General features: G+C 38.0%; 2 protein-coding genes across 4 annotated transcripts in view; one reads left to right on the forward strand and one right to left on the reverse strand.

Moving 5' to 3' along the window:
* Positions 1-7,384: 7,384 nt before the first annotated feature.
* LOC137636599 (uncharacterized) lies at positions 7,385-8,987 on the reverse strand. Its single transcript, XM_068369000.1, has one exon. It carries the CDS (start codon positions 8,828-8,830, stop codon positions 7,400-7,402), a length of 1,431 nt encoding a protein of 476 aa, XP_068225101.1. The 5' UTR covers positions 8,831-8,987; the 3' UTR covers positions 7,385-7,399.
* A 381-nt stretch (positions 8,988-9,368) lies between these two features.
* lace (serine palmitoyltransferase long chain base subunit) overlaps positions 9,369-12,357 on the forward strand; it is a 79,898-nt gene continuing 76,909 nt past the window's right edge. For 2 of the 3 annotated variants that reach the window (XM_068368996.1, XM_068368999.1), the window contains exon 1: positions 9,371-9,539. In XM_068368996.1, coding sequence (XP_068225097.1) covers positions 9,405-9,539 — 135 coding nt within the window. In that variant the 5' untranslated portion in view covers positions 9,371-9,404. Of the gene's footprint in view, positions 9,540-12,357 lie in introns of all 3 variants that reach the window. The other variant, XM_068368997.1, reaches the window with a different exon arrangement.

Genomic DNA, 12,357 nt, shown 5'->3' on the forward strand with positions numbered 1-12,357 from the left:
AACAAGAATAATAATAGAAGATGGGCTTATAGCATTCTGCTTTTCCAACCAGGGTTGTAGCTTAGCTAATAATAATAATAATAATAATAATAATAATAATAATAATAATAATAATAATAAAGTTACTAACCTTTATAAGAATTAACGACCCAAAAAAACTATAAAAAATAACCCAAAATAAATTTCAAATAATACAAATTTCGCTGGAATTTCCCAAACTGCAAACACCAGCCAATTCCTGAGTACGTGGGAATTAGCATTGATTGAAGCACGTACTGATGAAGAAGGGATGAATAACAATTGAGAGAGAGAGAGAGAGAGAGAGAGAGAGAGAGAGAGAGAAATTGAACCATGCATGAAAATGTGTGGTTGATACTTTTAAGGCAAGGAGCTTATATATATATATATATATAATATATATAATATATATAATATATATACATCTATATATATATATATATATATATACATACACATATATATATATATATATATATACAAACACACACACACACAATCCTTTTATTTCAAATCTGGATTGGAACTGACCGAAGACTGATTAGACTAAAACAAATATATTTATATTTAACTTTAAAAATATATTTATATGACACTAACATCGGATAGATTTTATTCCATCAGCTTCAGTATATATTCATATAAATTTCTGACTTTTATTTTATACAAACCACAATCTAATGGCTTATTGAAGTCTAAAATAAGTCTAAAATCTAAGAATATTGATTTATAGTGATTAATGGAAACTAAAAGCTCCATAAATGCCATACACCGCTGGATATTTAAATAAAATCAATAGATTTTTACCAGATATTCATTAACATCTACACGTAGTAAATAGCTGAGATAAATAGTCAGCTGGTTATAAATAGCTTAGAAACTATTGGGAAATGCTGACTGGCCAGATAGTACATTGGATCCCCCTCTCTGGTTACGGTTCACTTAACCTTTGCCTACATCATATAGTCTGGCCTATTCTTTCCACATTCTCCTCTGTCTTCATACACCTGACAACACTGAGATTACCAAACAATTCATCTTCTCTCAATGTACGTAGTACACTCGAGTACTGCAATGGGATATGGTACCCACACTACCAAAAGGATATTGCGCAAATAGTGTACAAAGGACCTATACTGCTAGAATAGAAGAAGTTAAGGACCTTGACTACTGGGAACGACTGCAATTTTTAAAACTATACAGTCTAGAAAGGAGAAGAGAACGCTACATGATAATACAAGCATGGAAGCAAATAGAAGGAATTACTGAAAACATCATGGAGCTAAAAATATCAGAAAGAGCAAGCCGAGGTAGATTAATAGTGCCAAAAACTATACCAGGAAAACTAAGAAAGGCGCACAGGACAATAATCCACTACGCACCAGCATCGATAATGCAGCGACTATTTAATGTGCTGCCAGCTCATCTAAGAAACATATCAGGAGTGAGCGTAGATGTGTTTAAGAATAAGCTCCATAAATACCTAAGATGCATCCCAGACCATCCAAGACTGGAAGATGCAAAATACACAGGAAGATGCATTAGCAACTCTCTGGTGGATATACGAGGGGCCTCACACTGAGGGACCTGGGGGAACCCAAACAAAAAATAAGGCAATAAGGGGTTAACTACTGGACTGTAATTGTTCAGTGGCCACTTTCCTCTTGGTAAGGGTACAAGAGGCTCTTTAGCTATTATATGGTAAGCAACTCTTCTAGGATAAGGACACTCCAAAATCAAACCATTGTTCTCTAATCTTAGGTAGTGCCATAGCCTCTGTACCATGGTCTTCCACTGTCTTGGGTTAGAGTTCTCTTGCTTTAGAGTACACTCGGTCACACTATTCTATCTTATTTCTCTTCCTCTTGTTTTGTTAAAGATTTTAAAGTTTATATGGGAGATATGTATTTTAATGTTAGTGTTCTTAAAACATTTTATTTTTACTTTATTTCCTTTCTTCACTGGGCCATTTTCCTTGTTGGAGCCCCTGGGCTTATAGCATCCTGCTTTTCCAACTAGGGTTGTAGCTTAGCAAGTAGTAGTAGTAGTAGTAGTAGTAGTAGTAGTAATAGTAATAGTAGTAATTTAATTACCCAGCAGCTTATAAATACAAAGAAAAAAGACCCAATGCTTATAAGCAAGTGCCCAACAGCTAATAAATAAAAACAATTCGACCCAATAGCTTATAAATACAAAGAAAAAAGACCCAATGCTTATAAGCAAGTGCCCAACAGATAATAAATAAAAACAATTCGACCCAATAGCTTATAAATACAAAGAAAAAACCCAGTAGTTTATAAATAGCTGGAATAAGTACCCAAAACCACTTATATGAAAAGAAAGGACCCAACACCCTATAAATATCTGAAAGAAGGTACCCAACACCATATAAATACCATAAAAAAAACATGTATCTAACAGCCCATAAACCACAAACAAAACAAAACCTCAACTCGACATATCTGACACATCCACCAAAACAGGTACGGTACGTGTCACGAGACAACCGGACAGGTATGTTTCCCTGCAGTGTCATGACTCACAGACCAAGGGAGATTTCTCACGGGTGTCCAATGTAGCTTCCACACCGATACAACACCAGATTTACTGGACTCTAGTTCCAGTCTGACTTCCGGAAAGATACTCATGTTGTCTGGGGGGACTTAAACTTGCTTTGTGTCTCTTGTGGAAGGTCTAGAGTGAATGTTTTTAATGTTGACTTGGTGATATAGGCCTAAGTCTCTCTCTGCTTAGTGTCTCTTATGGAAGTTTTATAATGAATGTTTTTAATGTCGACTTGGTGATATAGGCCTAAGTCTCTATAATTTATATATGAAAGAACTGTTTTATTGTTGTTGTTCTTAAAATATGGAAAATATGAATTTTAATTGTTCATTGCTTCTCCTGTAGTGTATTTATGTCCTTGTTTCCATCCCTCACTGGGCTATTTTGCTCCTGTTGGAGGCCTTGGGCTTATAGCATCCAGCTTTTCCAACTAGGGTTGTAGCTTAGCTAATAATAATAATGATGATAATAATAATAATAATAATGACGCCATAATAGAAGCAAGGCAGAAGGCTATAAAAGTAGGTGCTGAAATTGTTCGAATATAGAATTGAAAACCACTTAGGCCTATATGCCTACAGTGCACTGCGTGGGGCAAACCGACGACACTAATGGAGAGAGAGAGAGAGAGAGAGAGAGAGAGAGAGAGAGAGAGACCACTTATCAATACATGAATTAGACTATATAATACTATTGTGATTTCAACCAGTTAGGTTGATAATAATAATAATAATGATAATAATAATTAATAATAATAAAGCCACAGGCAAGTAACCACTGCACTCAGGAGAGTAACAATATTCTGTTTTACCTTGAAAATAAATCTTCCCTTAGAAAAATATGCTTAATAACAATACCAATCTTCTCAGTTTTACCTTGAAAACAAAATAAATTATCTTGAAGAATAAAAAAAAAAATTCTCGTGGTAATTTAAGTGAAACTTCAAGGAAATAGCTGTTACTAGCTGTTATTATGACGTCACAGAGGCTGTTGGTAGCTTCAGGGAAGAAGAAGAAACGAGGGAGAGAGAGAGAGAGAGAGAGAGAGAGAGAGAGAGAGAGCCAGTCTTCTTACATCAACGACTAGTGTTGCATCAGCCTGCATCCATCCATCCATCCATCTCTCTCTCTCTCTCTCTCTCTCTCTCTCTCTCTCTCTCTCCAACAAAAAATGCAGTCGTTTCTAGCCCACTGCAGAACAAGGGCCTCAGACATGTCCTTATTCGTGTCTGGGGTTTGGCCAGTGCGGATTGGTGATGGTGGGAGACTTGTCTGATCGCTCACAGCAAACCAACCTAGTATGGGTGAGACTGACTAGTACAGCTTTGCAAATCATGGCGATAAGCAAATCCTTTCACCACGTTAAGGTATCCCCACTCAGAGAGAGAGAGAGAGAGAGAGAGAGAGAGAGAGAGAGTCTTCTTACATCAATGGCTAGTGTTGCATGAGAGAGAGAGAGAGAGAGAGAGAGAGAGAGAGAGAGAGAGAATATCAATATTACTAATGGTATAGCATAATACGGGTCTAAGGCCACTAGACCAAATCTATGGCCATCTCCCTTAGACCATATTAGCCAGACCACCTAAAGCCATGAAACTAAGACTATAGAGGTCTGGAGAGAATCCTTCCATCCTTCGTCTACATTATCCTTCCCCCTTAGTCATCCCAAGGGGCCCACAGCCCACACTCCCCCATAAGCCCGTTCAGTCTTGACCAATGAGAGACCAACAGCAGAGGAGATGGGCGTGGCTTTGTCTAGGGTCCCCGGCAATACAGACAAACCCTACTGAGTCACACCTGCTTCCTCTCTCTCTCTCTCTCTCTCTCTCTCTCTCTCTCTCTCTAAAAAGACATAAAGGAAATGCACGAACAAACACTGACAGGATATTATAGGGATTAAAACTAATGGTTCCCCTTCCAGCCACTGACCAGACTAGAAATGTGGCTGGAACATCCACACATAGCTACCCATGCAAGCACTTTAAAGCCGAGAGAGAGAGAGAGAGAGAGAGAGAGAGAGAGAGAGAGAGCAAGCCGGCTGTCAAGTTATACCAGAAGAGCTTAGTCAATATGGCTCGCCTAGTAACCTACAACAGGGGTCAACTCTGGGTCGTTCTACTTGCTTCTGTTTTCCCTGTTGAGATATAAATGGCGTCTTAAACTATCTAGACTCTAAATACAATGGTTATTTTATAGTCCTAACTCAAGAAATGGTACCAAATCTATCTCCAGTCCAGGAACTATTGTATTTTTTGGCCTGAAAGCTATTGTATTGTCAAAATACAATATTTCCTGCCCTAACTAAAGGTGGTGTAACTCAAGAAATAGTACCAAATCTATCTCCAGTCCTGAAACTATTGTATTTTTAGGCCAAAAAGCTATTGTATTGTCAAAATACAATATTTACAATGATTATTTTATAGTCCTAACTCAAGAAATGGTACCAAATCTATCTCCAGTCCTGAAACTATTGTATTTTTAGGCCAAAAAGCTATTGTATTGTCAAAATACAATATTTACAATGATTATTTTATAGTCCTAACTCAAGAAATGGTACCAAATCTATCTCCAGTCCTGAAACTAATGTATTTTTAGGCCTAAAAGCTATTGTATTGTCAAAAATACAATATTTACAATGGTTATTTTATAGTCCTAACTCAAGAAATAGTAGCAAATCTATCTCCAGTCCTGAAACTATGGTATTTTTAGGCCTGAAAGCTATTGTATTGTCAAAAATACAATATTTACAATGGTTATTTTATAGTCCTAACTCAAGAAATGGTACCAAATCTATCTCCAGTCCTGAAACTATGGTATTTTTAGGCCTGAAAGCTATTGTATTGTCAAAAATACAATATTTACAATGATTATTTTATAGTCCTAACTCAAGAAATGGTACCAAATCTATCTCCAGTCCTGAAACTAATGTATTTTTAGGCCTAAAAGCTATTGTATTGTCAAAAATACAATATTTACAATGGTTATTTTATAGTCCTAACTCAAGAAATAGTAGCAAATCTATCTCCAGTCCTGAAACTATGGTATTTTTAGGCCTGAAAGCTATTGTATTGTCAAAAATACAATATTTACAATGGTTATTTTATAGTCCTAACTCAAGAAATAGTAGCAAATCTATCTCCAGTCCTGAAACTATGGTATTTTTAGGCCTGAAAGCTATTGTATTATCAAAATACAATATTTACAATGGTATAGTCCTAACTCAAGAAATAGTACCAAATCTATCTCCAGTCCTGAAACTATTGTATTTTTAACCCTGAAAGCTATTGTATTGTCAAAATACAATATTTACAATGGTAATTTTATAGTCCTAACTCAAGAAATAGTACCAAATCTATCTCCAGTCCTGAAACTATTGTATTTTTAGGCCTGAAAGCTATTGTATAGTCAAAATACAATATTTCCAGCCCTAACTAAAGGTGGTGTACCCTTAGGCCTACGGGAAAATAATTATTCGGTCTATAAATACAATAACTTAGAAAATAATTAAATATGCCTTAATCAGAAATGAGGGAAATACATAAGCAAGGATAGAGTTCTCAAGTTCACCAATCAAGTGTTAATAATCATTTCATTTGTGGAAAAAATTGAATTTTTAATATTACAGTATATAAGAAAATGTAAACTGTGCAGACATACAGTATAGATGAATTATACAACTGTATTAGAAAGGTAAACGACGTCTAAGCATATGAGAGAGAGAGAGAGAGAGAGAGAGAGAGAGAGAGAGAGAGAGAGAGAGAGAGAGAGAGAGAGTTCTATATAAATATAATTTCACAAAATAGTTGATATACAATTAACATCTCGATATATGTACTACTGCGTATGAATAATACAGTAAATTTTACATAAGAACGAAATCCAGATGTATAAATATGCTTATAATACAGTGAATAACTATTTAACAGGCCTACTAAATCTACTAGGCCTAGCGATTTTAATTTATATACATAGGCCTAGAAATTAAATCGTTTACAGCCAAGCTGAATATGCATATGTTGATTATATATATATATATATATATATATATATATATATATATATATATATATATATATATATATGTGTGTGTGTGTGTGTGCGTGTGTGTATGTGTATGTGCGTGTGTGTGTGTGTATGTGTGTCAAACAATGGCTCAGCTATGACTCACAGAGCCAACTGACACCCCCCCAAAAATACGTCTTAAGTTCCACCCGGTTGAACTTAAAACTTACATTACTTTACTTTTCCCTTTAAAATATATATATATATATATATATATATATATATATATATATATATATATATATATATATATATATATATATATATATATATATACAATAGTTTAATCCAATTTATCAATACTTACTCCAATAAAAGGAACCCAATACTGTTAAAAATATATATCTACATCATTTCTGGCTTTTAGTTCTCAAAATAAGCAAATTTTCTTAAAATCAAAAAGACCTACTTATAAAACATTTTCTCCAGAACAACCTTCAATACTTAAGACATGAAGACAGTTAAATTTTTGGGATCAAAATAGGTCTAAGCCATTTGGGGTATATTTTTTTGGTAGTAATAATAGACCTATAGAAAGATACAACCTATTTTGGAACTGCAGGCAAAATGGTCTACCTTTTTGCAAAGGGATATGAAAAAGTAGGTAAGTATTCATTAATATAAGGGACTTAATATAAGTAAAATTAGACAGTAAGTAAAATTAGACAGGCCTAAGGTAGACCACTGCCTACCAGCTCAAAGGCTTGTACCTAAATTAGGACAATATTATGGAGGAAATAAACATTGATCTTATATTATGAACCTTCTGCAGGACACTTACTTGGCTTGAAGACGTTGAAGGCGTTCTCGGTGCCCTTTGAAACGGTGTAGGACTTCCTGCTGGGGGAGATGGTGGCTTCTTGGATGGGGGCTGAAGGAACCAGTTTTGGAGGTGGTGTAGGTTCCCTTGGAGGAGGAGTTGGTTCCCTTGGAGGGGGAGTTGGTACCTTTGGTGGTGGTGTTGGTTCCCTTGGAGGTGGAGTTGGTTCCCTTGGTGGGGGAGTTGGTTCCCTTGGAGGTGGTGTAGGTTCCCTTGGAGGGGGAGTTGGTACCTTAGGAGGAGGTGTTGGTTCCCTTGGAGGGGGAGTAGGTTCCTTGGGTGGTGGAGTTGGTACCTTAGGAGGAGGTGTTGGTTCCCTTGGAGGAGGAGTTGGTTCCCTTGGAGGGGGTGTAGGTACCTTAGGAGGAGGCGTTGGCTCCCTTGGAGGAGGTGTAGGTGTCCTTGGAGGAGTAGGCTGTTTTGAAATGGTTGGGATAGTAACCAGGGGAGGAGTGGGTTCCCTCAGAGGAGGCGTGGGCGTCCTGGGAGGCGTAGGCTGTTTAGGAGACGAAAGGACGTCCTGGACAGGAGCCGTTGGGGTCCTAGGAGGCGTAGGATTTCTGAATTCGGGGGAAGGATCTCTCTTCAAGGGCTCGTCGACCACAGGTGGTTGGCTGGTGAAGTCAGAGAAAGGATCCATGAGGGAAGGTGCGATGCCCTTAATGGTTTCCTTGACGTCGGGGAGGGATGTCTCCTTGGATAGGAAATCGTCTAACCCGGTGAAGCCCAAGGGAGCCTTCTCGTCGCTCTTGGGGGAGTCGTCGAAGAGATTCGTCGAAGGAGGAGGTGGGGCGGATGCCAGGAGATTGGACGTGAAGGACTCAGACGAAGGCAGGCCGGAGAAACCTAGATCATGACTGCTATCGCTGCCTTTGGTGAAATCGGAGGAGAACAGGCTGCTATTATCGGACGGGGCGGATGACACGTCTTTGGTGTCCTTTGAGAAATCCATCTTGAAAGGATCTGACGACAGGGAGGAGGTGCTGTCCTCCATTTTCACTTCTGCGGCAGGAGACGAAGAAGAAGAAAGGCCCGTGGAGGTGAAGTTGGAGAAGAGGTCATCTCCGGAATTTTTCACATGGGACATTATATCATCTATGAGACCTGCGGCGGCGGCTTGGGTATTCTGGACCAGGTTGCCTGTCCCGAAGGCATCTCCTACTCCTGTAGAAGAAGAGACAGGAGCGCCTCCTCCCATCAGCTGATCAGCCTCTACCTTTTCGAAGTCATCCAGGTTGAGGGAGTCTCGCTTCGACCCTTCCGACGAAGAAGGGGGCTGTGTTGTTGTCGTGGTGGTGAGGGGCGCGGTGTTCCCCACGGAACCACTGTCCTTATCGAATCCGGACATCAAGTCAAAATCGGACATGTTGGACAACTAAAGAGGGGCGGCTTTACAATGTAAACGAGTCACGGCACACACAATATCACAGCTACAGAGAGAAATTATAACGTACAACCTACGAGGACCGACACTGTTCTCAGGCAAGTCCTGCTCTCACAGTCTCTCTCTGTGTTTGGTGTTGCATGGAGGTGGAGGAGGAGGAGGAGCGGGAGGGGGGCGGTCTTAGGGGAGTGCCACCTGATAGGGGAGCGGGGAGGGGGTGGCCTAGCGGGGAATATTGGCACGACGCCCCGCCCACTTCTATGACTGATATGACATTGCGATAAGTAAAGTAGTTCTAATTGTATTATTTAATAATAAAACCGTATGAAACTTAAATAAAGTTACGTAAAATAATATGTAATTTAAAATTATATATAATTTATAATGTAAAGTTATCAACTATATATAAATAAAACCAATAATATAAATACAATAGCTGGCAACCTAACCACTGCCAAGTAACAGCGGGTGATTTAAACCAGCTAATCACAAGAGTTGCAGGCGTCTCAGGGGGGGAAAGGTCCACACAGCACTTTACCGTGTCAGATACCAAAACATGGTGGCTCACACCGAACTCCCAGCCCAAGTTCCCAACGAAAAAATCCTAAATCAAGACCAAATTGCGAGATGTAGCGACGCCAAATCCTTCGGACATGCGAGGCCGGACATCGAGGATGCCGTTTACGTGCAGGTTAGGATATTCACGTTAGTAATTCGACGGGAAAATCACGTGAAATGCGAGTCACGGGGACGTGACAAGTCGAATCAATCTCCCCTCAGCCAAACGGCGCACCCCTAAACTCTATCATGAATTATGCAATACTTTCTAAGCTGTATGGAATGCGGCAAACCTATTATTATTGTCTCAAATATTGACATGTTTGTTCATTAACCTCATTATTGTTATGTAATGTCCTTTTTCAGGTTTTTAGATTAGATTAAAATAGGAAAATAAGATCAGTTTCTTGAGAAATTTTCTTATCCAGGTAGGAATGTAACCTATAGCCCGTATGGAAGGCCATGCGGTTCCATACCGGATTGATCTAGTTTACTTTGCTTGCTTGGAAATCTCTCTCTCAGTTTATCCAGTCAGAAATGGTAATTGAAATTATTTAAACTGTCTGGGGTATTTCTGGGGTCTATGTGGGTCTATTAGTTATCTAGGTAGGCCTAGGTTATCTAAAGTTAGATAACATCTCTAAAATTTAGGTTATTTTCTCTTCATGGTTAGGGACATTTGGTATAGTTTTAGTGCAGTATATTATCTCTAATATAAAACTAGGAGGCGTTCCTGATGTATCTATAGGCCTAGATACTGTATTTTGAACGATTATGATTGATATAATTGTGTATTTAGTTCCTCACCTAACCTAGGCCTAGTATCCATACTCAGCTCGGGCAGTGACCCCCATTCTTAGTCCTTTGGGTCCATATTTAACTGAAAATGTCTCCACCCCTTGTTTACTTCCCTTCAGAAACTTGATTTTTCAAACCTATTTTTTAGTTCACATTTTGGAAATTTGGAAAATACTGTATTTTGTTTCATTCGACCGAAGTTGTTAAAATCGTTTAAAACTTGAACATAAAGGCAGTATTATATTTTTTGTGGGGCCTTTGTATATCAGCGGCCAGTTCCTCCAGCGTGCATATAAAACAGACACCAACTAACCTAAACTCCGCCCTACCACCAACCTAATCTAACCTACAAGCCGTGTCCTTATGACCCCCCTTACACTACCGTAATCTTAGTCAACCCTCATCATATACACAGGTGGCCGCCATCATACATACACGCCTTTTTTTATTCTTCAATTAGTTAACCCTTTTACCCCCAGGCTATTTGGAACTTCTCAACCCTTAACCCCCAGGGTTTTTTCAAGCACATTTTGCTATACAGTATATATTTTTTAAATTGCTCTAACAGCCTTAATTTTTGTCATAGAGAGGTCAGGTTGGTCTCATTTTTTGGAAAATGCCTGAAGATTCTCGAAAAGTTATCAAAACTATGCAAAAAAAAAAATGTAAAAAGCAGTTTTTTGCAAGGACGTACCAGTATGTCCAGGGGGGTAAAGGGATGAGTTTTGTGAAACATATACCAGTTCGTCCTTGGGGGGTAAAAGGGTTTATCTTCACTTGTTTAGTATGATCGCAATAAGTACATCTCTAAATGCTTATGAAGATAAAACATTTTCAATTTGTTAGCATCCAAGGCAGACCTAGCGTTAGTAGATGTCAAGGTAGGAGATCTGCCAGGGAAAAGTCATTGACGGTAAAAATCATCTGATTGGTGATTGAAAATGTCTATCGGTACTCTTGGTAATACTGAAAATGGGTAATGCAGCTTGTCAGGAATTTTATGAACTCTTCAAGCGTTTTTTTGAGATCAAAATAAAACCTTGTCAATTATACCTTACAGTGATATAAATAATGAAAATAAGAATCTAGATTTTTAGTAGAAACCTACTACAGTTTATGGGGTTCAGAATATTGGGTTTGAAGAGAGATAGTGAACTGTGTCATTTACGATGTTCTGATATCGTACTATACTTTAATAAAGCTCGGTTTTTGTCTTTCTGGTTGCTAAGTTATTCTATTTCATGGAGAATTGACCAAAGAGGTCTAAAGCATGCAAATATTTGTAGGCTATCTAAAGTTTAACAAATGAATCTAGATAGACCTTGGCACTCTAAAAATCGGTAGTCCAGGTTAGTTAGATGATCCAGTAAATATTAACTGTAACAACTGCATATACGACATTATGCGTATTCATATCCTCTCGTTGCTCTTCTTGCCAGATTAATTATATAACCCTTTTACCCCCAAAGGACGTACTAGTACGTTTCACTAAACATCCCTTTACTCCTATGGTCGTACTGGTACGTCCTTGCAAAAAACTTCTATTTACTTTTTTTTTTTTTTTTTTGTATATTTTTGATAATATTTTGAGAAACTTCAGCATTTTCCAAAAGAATGAGACCAATCTGACCTCTCTATGATGAAAATTAAGGCTGTTAGAGCAATTTAAAAAAAAAAATATACTGCAAAATGTGCTTGAAAAAAAATAACCCCTGGGGGTTAAGGGTTGGAAAGTTTCAAATAGAATGGGGGGTAAAAGGGTTAATATTCATAGCAAATAAACACTTTTTTTTCCATTTGAAATCATTTTGGTGACGCATTTTCCTATAGCAGTTGGATCTGTCTGCGTTTTGTAATTCCAAATGTATTTTCAAACCTGAAAAACCAGAAGATCCTCGCTGTGCCATTAGGACCATCGTTAAGTACCTGAATACAACCTAACATATGGTCCCCGCTTAACCTAAATTAGGACGCCGTGCTTTGACTTATTGTTGAGGTGTGAATACAGGTTATGCACCAAAGTCTTGGCTGTTATAAGTAAATTGATTAATGAATGGAACTATTTTCTGAGGCACAAATTTTTTTTTTTATAATTAGAAATGGATTTTCAAGGGGAAACTTCATTATATTCAATGGAACACTTCATGAACAGT

This window comes from Palaemon carinicauda, unplaced genomic scaffold (genome assembly GCF_036898095.1).
Source record: "Palaemon carinicauda isolate YSFRI2023 unplaced genomic scaffold, ASM3689809v2 scaffold34, whole genome shotgun sequence".
Lineage (NCBI taxonomy): Eukaryota > Metazoa > Arthropoda > Malacostraca > Decapoda > Palaemonidae > Palaemon > Palaemon carinicauda.

Bases quoted from the DNA above. Each gene is read 5' to 3' on its own strand.
- LOC137636599 (XM_068369000.1), bottom strand. From the start codon at position 8,830: ATGTCCGATTTTGACTTGATGTCCGGATTCGATAAGGACAGTGGTTCC.